The sequence below is a fragment of the Bombus flavifrons genome, chromosome 17, assembly GCF_040668555.2.
Source record: "Bombus flavifrons isolate JBK064 chromosome 17, iyBomFlav1_principal, whole genome shotgun sequence".
Classification (NCBI taxonomy): Eukaryota; Metazoa; Arthropoda; class Insecta; order Hymenoptera; family Apidae; genus Bombus; species Bombus flavifrons.
This window is the reverse complement of record NC_138458.1, coordinates 1,573,210-1,585,764: the sequence shown is the minus strand read 5'-3', so window position 1 is coordinate 1,585,764 and position 12,555 is coordinate 1,573,210. Positions and strand designations below refer to the sequence as shown.

Below are 12,555 nucleotides of genomic sequence, written 5' to 3'. Positions count from 1 at the left end.
ATGACACTTACAATATGGACATGAAAGTTTGCGTATTATAGAAAAGTCACCTACAACTAATATTCATATTGTTATTCTGAATAGAAGTAAGATGTGATTTATAGGGAAATGTTTGTGGAAAAATTTGTATACGCTGCTTGTAAACTAATGTGCACAAACAGTCACGAGGACGTAATGCAAATGTACGATAGTGTTGCATAACGCCTACACAGTTCGATGAAGCGAAACGTGATAATTTTTTCTAGATAATTTTATGATAGATTTTCGTATACACGAGACAGTTTCTGAACCACGGTAATAAATTAAAAGTTGATGGCTTTTTTAGTTGGCATATGGTTAACAATGATATTTGCGATTTGAATAATATTTTTCAGATTTTCTGTATTCATTGCTACTGAAGATAAGTATTCATTGTTCCTCATAAATCCGAGAAGTTTATTAATAATAAGTAAATGAGCGTTCGGACGATTAATATTATTGTCAATATTATTGTCAATATATAAGCTTCTCGACATTGTATTGACAATATACAATATGTGTACATTTATTGATTCATCGTCTAGAGACGCCTTGTGAACCTTAACACGTTGACTGCCACGCGTGTTTTCAAAGAAATCTCCGTCAGGCCACGCGTACAGCAGTACCAAGAGTTCTCTGCTAGGTGCTCCCATCGATATTTTAGTAATGCGAATCGCTCAAGTGGTGGTCTCAAGAATGATCTTTTAAAACCACTAGCTGTTGTCGAATATAACGAAGGAAAGTGTGGTATAGATTATTCCGACCAAATGGTTTCCTATGCCACCACAATTAGAAAAGGAATCAAATGGTACAGAAAACTTGGCGTTCAATTCCTTCTGAGAATTTCTGTTGTAAACGCTTTGACGGTTCACAAAATTGCAACAAGGAAAAATATAAACATTAGAATATTTAGACAATTATTAGTCGCAAAATTATTAAGGTTGTCTGAAAATACAAAAAATCCTTGTCTTCGACGGAGTCAGCATAATATCGCCGTTCGGAAAAATGATTCCGGAAGAAGCGTTAGACGCGCATGCAAACTATGTTGTGCAAATAAAAGACGCGGAATGGACCGAACAAAGGCACAAAAGAATTTGAAGAAAACAACAACTTTTTGTCCAAATTGTCCCGACCAACCTCAACTATGTATAGAATGCTTTAAAGTTTTACCATTTTCGTATTTTTATTTTATAACAATTCATCTATTATTACAATTAATGATTAATTAACAATTTATTATTATGGAATATCTTTTCAAATACCTACGACGATCCTTCGCAAGTAGTCAAATAAGCGACACCCGAATATGGGTTACGTGGCGTGACCAGAAACTTTGCTGACACCCGAATGCGGGTGTCGTGGCAGTCAACGTGTTAAACATTAACTTAAGTATTGAACGGTTGAACGCTCTTTAACGGTTTAGGAACAGACAGAGGAAATTTCGTGACGTTTCGACGCTTCGTTTGTATAATTGTATGTATAATTGTTCAAACTTTTTCCCCAAAATATGCTAGTTAATTAGATCTCTGAAGAGGCAAGAATCAATGTTCACTATCAATTGATCATCGAATCATGGAATTGTCACAATCGATCTAACGATATGGAATTTTTAAGTCGAGATGCTTCTTGTTTCTAATGCTGATACTATGTTAATTACTTGAAACTTCTGCTTATGTAGGTCTCGTCGTTTTATATTCGAAGAAAAATAAGACAACAAATTTTGCTAAAATTGTATTCTATGTGTTAAAGCACAATAACTTTAAATTAATCTTTTGTCAGAGATGTAACACATCGACGCTTATGCCACAGGCTCAGAAACAGTAATAGAATAGACAAAACATTCTGCGTGCCACAGCCATCGAGACAGTAACCAAACAGAAACAGGATAGCCACGTCTGATAGACACCCGGCGATAACCCCTCCAGAGGGACTGAACTTTGGTATAAAAACCCTCCCAAACCAGCACTTAACTCTCTTTTGTCATAACACTGTGAACCGTTACTCTGTTGAATTCGTACGATAAATTTTACTATCATATCTAAGGTCCGAATTGTTTACCTTGCTTGCGCAACTACGACGCGAGGAGACCACCGGTGATCTGTTAATTTCGTGATTTCCTGTGTCTTCTACGTGACATTTACGGTATCTGATTCTTATTATATTTTAAGAATTTACTAAAAACGGTATTTAACTTGGTATTTTATAGAAATATGTAGATACATTATTTATCGCCTATATCTAAACTATGGTAATATTTAACACGTATAATCTTTTGGGATAAAGAGCTGAACTTGAAAAAAATATCTTGATTTCGAATTCTTCTTTATTTCCTACAATCCTATCGTATATTACTTTTAATCCTATGGATCCTATAGATTTTTTCAATCGACCGATTAAAACTTATACTAATCCTGTAATCCAAATATTTGCAAGTCTTTCCATAGATAAATTAATACATTTTACTAATAGATTAAAATACTTTACGGCCTTTGTCCTTTAAAACACAGAAACCATCAACTTTTAACTTGTTTCGCTATATTTATGTATGTCATATTCTGTGAAAATTTACCTTGTAAATGAACGATACCATCAGCTTTTCCAAGAGCGTTTACGGACGAGCAAACGTATTCTCCAAAGTCCCTTTTTTCCAGAGAATTGACAGTAAGATTCATCTGCCAAGAGTAATCGTTCAACGCGTATTCTGACATTTTATATTTTTCACTGGGCAGCAGCTTTTCACCTGCGTAAGAAACGACAATATTACACTGTTTTTCATACATGCTTATTTATACAAACAGAACATACGCTTTTTATAAAATTACACAGAACGATAGAGATATGTGCAATACTGCTTACGTGTAATGCGTTTAGCAAAATAGTAAATGGAATAATAACACATAATCTTCGACTGTTTCGCGAAAATAAATTTGCGTATTCAATAAACGGTGTGCTGAAATCATTAGCAGTGTCACGGAGCCATAAATTAGCAATAGAAAACCCAATAGGGGCCTAACGAACATCGTGCAGGTCATCGAAACAGCAACGTAAACCGTGTCCCAGGGTCAGAAGACAGTAACAGTATGGCTACCTCTGACCTACACCCTGGCGACACCATCGTGACACCCCCTCCATAAGAGCCAAACCCATAGTACATAAACCTTCCCGAAATCAACTCTCCACACTCTGTTCTAACATTCTTAACCGTCACTCTGTTGATTTCACATAATAAACTCTGCCACCATATCTAAAGTCTGAATGTTTCTTACCTTGCTCGTGAAACGTTTAAATCTGGGCGAAATCGTTCGAACGACGCGAGGAAACGATTTCTCAATTTCGTCTCTCCCTGTGTCTTCAACGTGACAGCAGCATAAAGACGAGAGATTCAGTTGATTTGCGATTTTCGTACGCTTGTACGTGTTTTTAACCCAGCTTTACTACATATGTATGTGATCTAGCTACGTACAGGATCCGGCTGAACAGCACACAACAATGAGCATAACGCGATTTCTCGTGGAAAAGTAAGAAACAGACGTAAAATAACGTTCTTTCATTTTTTGGCTTGGCTTCCGAGAAAATCGAGTTTGAACATTTATCAAGTATACTTGAACATGGCTTATTCCAGACTGGGCAGCACTAAATAATCGACAGGAGATCATTCCACGTGTGAAAATGTAGAATAGCAAAATAATCAAAAATGTGGAATAACATTTTTTCACAAAACGCTTTGTACGTAGAATGATCTCCTGTCGATCATTTAGTACTGTGCAGTCTGGAATTAACCATGTTCAAGTATATACTTGATAAATTGTCAAACTCAATTTTCTCGAAAACTAAGCCGAGAATGCAAAAATGTTATTCCACATATTTTTCTTATCTTTCTACAGACCGTGTATAGATTTACAAATTTTAAGGTACGAGGCTATACTTTTGTTGCTTCCAATATCTCAATAACGCATGTACAATTTTATAATAGTAACAAGCTATTGAATTTTGTCAAGATCTAGAATTCAAAACATGTGAATCGCTAGCAAGAAGGTACATCCCTAGTTTTCGAGTCAAGAGAAGAAAAACAGTGCGTTTTAGGAGCGAAATTTATTATTTCGGTTGGTTTCAATCAGTTGAAACATAGAGCTGCGACGTAATAATCTGACTGCGAATAGGAAAAAGGGAAAAAGGGAAAAAGGGAAAAAGGAATGGCAATGGGAATGAGAAAACAGCTAAACAGATTGAAAATGGAGCAGAATTAAAAAAAGTAGAATCGAATTAGCGAGAGAAAACAGCAAAAAATAGTGGAAAAATAGTTAGAAAAAATAGTGGAAAGAAAATGTATCACTTCAAAACACGTGAAAGAAGAAAACAAGTATCGCCAAGTTGCATGTGCGTAGCATATTCTGAAATCTTATCGAACGAAGCTAGAAGCTACGACAAACGTTGCAAACTTACTCGTCATCATGTCAGGCATAGCGAGCTTATTGAAAACCACTGCATTCTTTTGAAAAATTACACAACCAGATGAAAAGTCAGAAAATTCAAACGAAGAAGATGACTAGTTGCTTTTCAAATCTCGAAAGCGAAGAAACAGCTTACTGTTGCAAGTTGATAGAGTCTTGCACTCTAGACGTCGGTCCAAAAATTTTGGGTCCTCGAATTGCACAAAAACTTGACGCTATAGCACTTTCGAATAACATCATCCAGAGAATTATTGATATGGCCAAGTATATCGACAAGCAAATTGCTAAAGAAATAAAAAGATCGACATATTTTGTGATTCAACTTGATAAATCAACCGACGTACGTGAACATGCTATTTTACTTTGCTTCATGAGATATTCTGAAGATGAACACTTTAGGGAACAGCCTCTTTATTGCCTTGATTTATCTGCACAGACCACTAGTTCGGAAATATCCAGTGTTCTTAATGAATATTTTTAAACCCAGGATTCAGAGCGAGGCAAATATCGTGTGAGACTCGTGGTAAGAAAATTGGGTCAAACGTAAACAACACTGGTCAGACTCGTTGTTTTAATTCTTGGCCACATTTGCGCGTTCAAATAAATTTTCTGAACACAGTAGAAAAATATCTCTGAAAAATGTCTTCAAACAGGAACTTTGGCGTTGACGAGGACAGCGAGAATTGTGCTGACATTGCAAATAATGATTTTTTGGATATTTTTAAGAGTGACAGCCACAGCAGCGATATTTTATTTCCTGCACGAAAACGTTGTAAGCGACTGGTTATGGAAGACGATACCGACGATCAAGACCGCATTAATTATCAGCTACCGGAGTAATGGATTTGGAAGGAAAAAAATAATTTTATATCAATTTGGTGCAAACAAAACAGAATTGAATATTTTTAATATAATATTTGATAATATGGTCTGGGAAAATATCGTAACAGAGACGAATCGACGAAACTTGGTTTCCTGTAGATTCTAATGAAATAAAAATGTATTATAATGGCTCAGATAAGAAAATCACAATCTAAATAAATTGGTCTAAGAGTTATAGAAACTAAAGTTATAGGAACGCCAATATTCAGAGAAACGATGTGTTCGATCACTCGCGGAGAGACGCGATCGCGAAGAAGCACGTCAACGGGAGTCGTAAATTCCCGTTACGATTAGATAATCGACGCCACGAATTGATCGATCCCCTATTTCGTTTAGGATAATAGGGGTGGTTAATTGAATAGTTACACTGATTCACAGGTATAACTTTATATTTATTTCAACAACTTCGTAAAGAAATGATTGCACTGATGCGAATGTACAAGTTATAGTTGATTGATCTTGACCCGGTTACAAGATGTTGACGGTTTGAAGAAGCGAAAAAGAGTGTGCTTCGACGATGAAGCTGTGACGGAGGAAAACTAAGGATGGGTGTGTCTAGCGCACGGGATCATCGGATTTGTTGGTGACGATTTTGGCTAATAGAGTGAGGGAAATAGGCTTCGTTGTTAATTGGTTATTTGCTATGGTGGTGGGTGAGGAAGGATGCTCACCGCCCTCAAGATAAAGTCGTTGGTGGGAGGCCTCACACGTGAGAAACAGAAACTTTCCCGTGTCAACCCGTGGCGAGCAATAAACTTCGGGAAACAATGCAACGGAAGAATCTTTGTTAGTTTCGAAGGACCTCGACTAGGAAATTGCTGAGATTTATGGAGGGTACTTGAGAATATTGAGGGTACGCAGTAAGGACGAGCGGACATCTGGTGACCATCTTGCCCGCGGTGTGTGGCCAGGTCTAGGCAGAGTGTCGCCCGGCGTAACATCCTCCCCCCGTTGAGAGGGCACCGATCAACCTTAGATGTGGGTCAGGTGGGTGTGTGATCCACCTCCTTCGATGTCGGTGATTGTCCGGACTCAACTCGGGCTGATTGACATGGCAGGGGGACCAGTCTTTTGACGCCGCGATCCAGGAGGCTCGATGATGTCTGCACCGTCGCTGTTCGAATGATACCATCGGCTCCGGGATGGATCTTGACTACACGGCCTAAGGGCCAGTGCATCGGTGGAACGTTATCTTCTCTGAGAAGGACGATGGTGCCTTCTCGTATGTCGTGATTGCCCTTGTTCCATTTGTTTCGGATGTTCAGTTCGTTCAGATACTCCCGATGCCAGCGGCGCCAGAAATGCTGCTTGAGTTTTTGAATATGTTGCCAGCTGGAGAGACGATTGGTTGGAGTGTCCCTGAAATCTCGTTCTCGAATGCTGGTTAATGAATCTCCGATGAGGAAGTGACCAGGGGTAAGGACAAGGAGATCGTTTGGGTCGGATGAAATTGGAGTCAGCGGACGGGAGTTCAGGATGGACTCGATTTCAATGATTAGTGTGTTGAAATTTTCGAAGGTTAAGAGCTCGTTACCTGCGACACGTCTGAGATGTCGTTTGAAGGATTTCACTGCAGCCTCCCACAACCCGCCGAAGTGAGGTGAGTTGGGAGGAATGAAGCGCCATTCGATCCGTCGGTCGGCCAAAAAGGACTGAACCTTTACCTTATGATCGTCGGCCTGCAGGAGGTTTCGAAGCTCTCGTAGTTCGTTGTTGGCGCCAACGAAGTTGGTACCGTTGTCGGAGTAAATTGTTGCGCAGAATCCTCGGCGAGCGATGAATCTTCGCAGAGCAGCAATGAAGGCCTCGCTAGTGAGGTCGCTGACCAGCTCGATGTGGACTGCTTTAACTGCCAGACATACGAAGATTGCTACATATGTCTTGATTTTACGTCGGTTGCGATCCTTTCGTTCTTTGATGTAGAAAGGTCCGCAATAGTCGATTCCGACGTTGGTAAATGGCCGAGATTCCGTTATCCGTGCAGCTGGAAGGTCACCCATCACGTAGTCCACTGGAGGTGGGTTAGCTCGGCAGCAACGGACGCACTTCTTCAGCGTGCTCCAAACTTGACTACGGCCGTCGATAGGCCAATAAGTTCTTCTTAGAGCATATAAGGTGGCTTGAGTTCCGGAGTGGAGATTCAGGAGGTGTTCATGCTCGATTATGAGCGCTGTAACTGAGGACTTCGGTAGAATGATTGGATGCTTCTGACTGAAGGGCATTGGTGAGTGACCGAGTCGACCTCCGACTCGCAATATCCCGTCCTTGTCCAGAAACGGGTTGAGTCGTCGTAATTTCCCCTTCATTGCAGAATTTCGGTCTGTTCCGAGAATATGGATTTCATCTGAAAAATAACAGAACTGTAGTAATTTGATCAGTTTGTTATGCGCATTGGTTAAATCATGCGTGGTCAGAGGTCCCCGTCGATCCTGTTTCTGTCGCCATCTAAGACAACGAGCGGTAATTCTCATCAGCTTGGGCCAAGACGAAAATCGCTCCAGTAGACTGTGGTCAGCCGGAGTCACGGACAGACAGGTTGCCTTCTTCTGCTCCGGAATTTCGGTCAATGGTACTGGGTTCCACGTCGGCCAGTATTCTTCAGGATGTTGGAGCCATACCGGTCCATGTTGCCAAATGGTTGGTCGTAGGAAGTCTTCGGGCAATTGGCCTCGAGATATGAGATCTGCAGGGTTGTCGGTAGTGGGAATATGACGCCAATCTGAGGTGTGAGTCTTCTGTTGAATTTCAGTCACTCGATTAGCGACAAAGGTTTTCAGCGTATGGGGTGATGTATTAATCCAATGCAGAACGATTGTGGAGTCAGTCCAATAAACAGTCCTAGAAATGTTGTTTGGTAAAGCTTGAAGGACTGTGGTGGCCAGTGATGTGAGAAGAAGTGCTCCACTCAGTTCCAGCCTTGGAATGGTTTGTGACTTGAGCGGAGCCACCTTTGACTTTGCAGTGAGAAGTCGTGTCCAGACATGACCATCCGGAGTGATGGTGCGAAGGTAAATGCATGCTCCATACGCCCTTTCGCTGGCGTCACAGAACCCGTGTAACTCAATTTCCGCTGCGGCCTTGATTATGGTTTTACGTGGGAACCTTACGTTGTTTAACAATGGTAGCTGTGTATAAAATCTGTTCCACTCTGTATGTAAGTCGGCCGGTAGGGATTCGTCCCAGTCAATTTTTAATGTCCAAAGTCTTTGGAGCAGCATCTTAGCTCGAACGATCACTGGTGCCAGTAATCCAAGAGGGTCGTAGATCTTGGCGATTTCGGAGCTGATTGTTCTTTTCGTGACTCGAGAGGCGGTAGGGTTGATTTTGACGGAATACAGGATCGAATCGTCAAAGGAATTCCAGATAACACCCAGAGTTTTGAACGTTTGCGATTCGCCTAGCAGCAGCTTATCGTTTATGTCCTGCTCGGAAAGTCCTCGTAGCAGTTCCCGGTCGTTCGATGCCCATTTTCGAATGTTTAAGCCGGCTAGTTTGAGCAATTCTGTGAGCTCTGTTCTCAATGATCGTGCCTCGCCCCTTGTATCAACTCCCGTGAGAAGATCGTCGACGTAGAAGTCTCGCTTTAAGACTGTCGCCGCTCGAGGGTACCGATGTCCCTCGTCGTCCGCCAGTTGTCTGAGGCATCGAATGGCTAGATAAGGGGCCGCTGACAGCCCGAATGTCACTGTGTTGAGTTGATAAGTGTCAACCCTTCCATCAGAGTTGCGCCACAAAATTTGTTGGAATTTCCGATCCTCTGGACGCACAAGAAATTGTCGGTACATTTTTTCGACATCTCCTGTAATGACGTATTGATGAGAGCGAAATCTTAGAAGAATGAAAAATAAGTCGTCTTGTAATTTCGGTCCCGTATGAAGTACGTCGTTCAATGAAACTCCGGTGGTGGTTGGTGCAGATCCGTCAAACACAACTCGGAGTTTCGTAGTTTGGCTGGACTCTTTGATCACGCCGTGATGTGGCAGAAAATATCCATCGTCCGTGTAGTGGTCCGTGGTGATCTTAGTCATGTGTCCTAATTCTAGGTACTCTTGTATGACGGCGTGATAGTCGGCTTCGAATTGTTTGTCCCGTTGGAACCGACGGCATAGGGAGGTGAGTCGCTTCATCGCCATGGCTTTAGAGGATCCAAGCGAAGGGGTTGTTTCGTTAAACGGGAGAGCGACAATGTATCGCCCTTCGTTGTTGCGCTGAACGTGGTTTCGGAAGTGTTCCTCGCACTGTCGTTCCACTTCCGAAATGTGTACAGTGGGAGGTCCTTCGTCGATTTCCCAGAACCGGGCGAGATCCGCCTGTAAAGCCGTCGTGGAGGCGTGAAATGCGTGTGCTGGTGATTGCGAGGTTGGGCTCCCCCCGATGACCCATCCGAATTGCGTTTTTTGCAGACGCAAGTCGGGTCCGTTTGCTTGACTGATATCAAGCTGGCCGACACAGAGTGATGCTAGTGTTGGCCCGGCGCTCAACAATATTTCGATCGGAGCGGGTATGTGGAATCTTGGATCGGCTAGTTGGAGATTCCGAGGTATCTGTATCGTTGAGCGATTTATGGGTTGATCTGGGATCCAAGGCGATATTGTCGGTATGATTAGGAACGTCAAGGTACGTTCGTATCTACCGTCAATGGAGGTGATCGTGGCCGTGATGTAGCGTTTCGCGGTCGTCGATAACGTGTTGAGTGTTCCGATTGGGACCGAACATTTCCGTTGATTGAGTTTTAACGAATTAGCGAGCTTTTCTGTAATAAAGTTCATGCTAGAACCGGTGTCTAGCAAAGCCCGACAACGGAATGGTTGAATTTTATTATTCAAGATGTTGACCTGCGCTGTGACTAACAAATCGTGCTGCAATGGTTCGGAGGGAAGCGAGGTCAATGAGTCTGTTTTCTGTGGTTCGGTCCCTAGCAAAGTCGTCTGATGAAGTCATTGCCTTTTTTGTTGTTTAGAACCGGGTGATATATTTGGTTCCGATCCCGTCGTTCGCGATAGCCGAGATTCGCGTTTCGGAGATGTTCGCGGAGATGTTCGGGGAGACGTTCGGGGGAACGTTCGGGGAGACGTAGATGCGCGTCTCGAACGATGTGACGAACGCGGGGTCGGTGAACTGGGCGAGGATCGACCGTTGGATGCCCGGCTGCTCGACGATCGACCGCTCGACGATCGACCGTTCGACGATCGACCGCTCGATGATCGACCGCTCGACGATCGACCGCTCGATGTTCGGTCTACACGTGTTTGGACTTTGCGATGATCATGGTCTCGGTGCAGATATGTATGGTGTCGCTGTCTGCAGATGCGACATGAACCGGCGGTACATTGAGTAAGGGTGTGACCCTTGCCTAGACAATTAGTACAGAGAGACGTCCTTTTGGCCGTTTCAAGACGTTCCTTGGGCGATTGCGCCTTGAAGGTTTCACAATTCCATATTGCGTGTGGTCCTCGGCAATTCGGACACATCGACGGCTTATGTGTAGTCGCGAATGCGTGAACTCGCGGGGAGTTCGGTTGCTGACGGTTACGTCGATCGGACCCCCGTTTCATCACGGTTGATGCTGAATTTGTTCTGTCACCGTTCGTACGCGTTTTCAGAAATTCTACCAAGTGCGTGTAGGACGGCATTTTCTTGTCTGGCAATGTGCGGTGCCATTTGCGTATGATGGCTGCTGGTAGTTTCAATGTGAATATCTTGAGAAGAACGACGTTTGATACGACTGGTTCGCCGAGCTTCTTTAAGGCTTGGAGGTTTACCTTGACCGTCTCGAGAAAATCATCTATGGCTTCGGGTGTTTCTTTAGTTATTTGCGGATAGTCAAAAATCAAGTCCCAGTGGCGCATGCAGACTTGACGGTGGCAGTCGAATTTTTCCTTAAGAATGTCGATAGCAATTGAATAATTTAATTCCGTGATGTCTAGCGATTGTATGCTTCGCGCGGCCCCTCCGGTCAGGGAGGATTGGAGATAATGAAACTTTTGCACGGGTGTAAGTCGCTCGTTTCGATCTATGATGGACAAGAAGGAGTCGTAAAATGAATGCCAATTCTCGACGGTACCGTCGAAAATAGGCACATGAATCTCCGGTAATTTAATTGATGCAGCCTCGCGAACAGCGGCTGATTCGCCGTTTGTCGATTGCGACGGCGTAACTAGTCGTAGATTGTTTAATTGGTGAATTACTCGGAGCTCTAATCTTTCGTACTCGTCTGCTATTTCAAGGCCGCGCGCGATCTCTTTTTCATCTATACTTGTAAGCTCGTTTTGAATGGCGCGGAATTCCGTCTCATATGTTTCCAGACGATTTTTCATTTGGACTAACTCGTGCTCTTGCGGACAGCTGGATTGTTCGATTTCGTCCAGCTTTTTTGATAAGCGTGTAAAGTGGCTGACGCACTGGCCTCGGCGTCGGCGCAAGGCGGCAAGTTCATTTCCGGTTGCCATTATTTATTATATGATAGAGATTGAACTGGTTAGAACTTACTTCTGTTGACGAAGGTGATACTTGTCTAACGTGACGCGTTTTGTAGTGAGAACGAAGTTGTTGGATCTCGTTACGTTGACGATTGTCCAGTTGCGGCGGGAGGCTGCCTGGTTGCGTTTCAACCACCGAATTATGCCTCTTCAAAGGTGACGGCCCTTGGCGTTACTGACTTCGCTGGAGTGGTAACGCTTCCGCTGCTGGTTATGTTGGATTGACGTGGCACTGTATGGTAGTGGGTGTCACTGGCGTGCACTTTTCACAGACACGTTATCCGGCTCGAAGGACCAAAATGTTCGATCACTCGCGGAGAGACGCGATCGCGAAGAAGCACGTCAACGGGAGTCGTAAATTCCCGTTACGATTAGATAATCGACGCCACGAATTGATCGATCCCCTATTTCGTTTAGGATAATAGGGGTGGTTAATTGAATAGTTACACTGATTCACAGGTATAACTTTATATTTATTTCAACAACTTCGTAAAGAAATGATTGCACTGATGCGAATGTACAAGTTATAGTTGATTGATCTTGACCCGGTTACAAGATGTTGACGGTTTGAAGAAGCGAAAAAGAGTGTGCTTCGACGATGAAGCTGTGACGGAGGAAAACTAAGGATGGGTGTGTCTAGCGCACGGGATCATCGGATTTGTTGGTGACGATTTTGGCTAATAGAGTGAGGGAAATAGGCTTCGTTGTTAATTGGTTATTTGCTA

General features: G+C 43.0%; 1 protein-coding gene across 1 annotated transcript in view; it reads right to left on the bottom strand.

Annotated features, from left to right (window-relative positions):
• Positions 1 to 12,555, bottom strand: part of DIP-lambda (Dpr-interacting protein lambda) — a 560,727-nt gene that overhangs the window by 17,575 nt on the left and 530,597 nt on the right. The window contains exon 11 of the mRNA XM_069130556.1: positions 2,588 to 2,758. Coding sequence (XP_068986657.1) covers positions 2,588 to 2,758 — 171 coding nt within the window. The remainder of the gene's footprint in view (positions 1 to 2,587; positions 2,759 to 12,555) is intronic.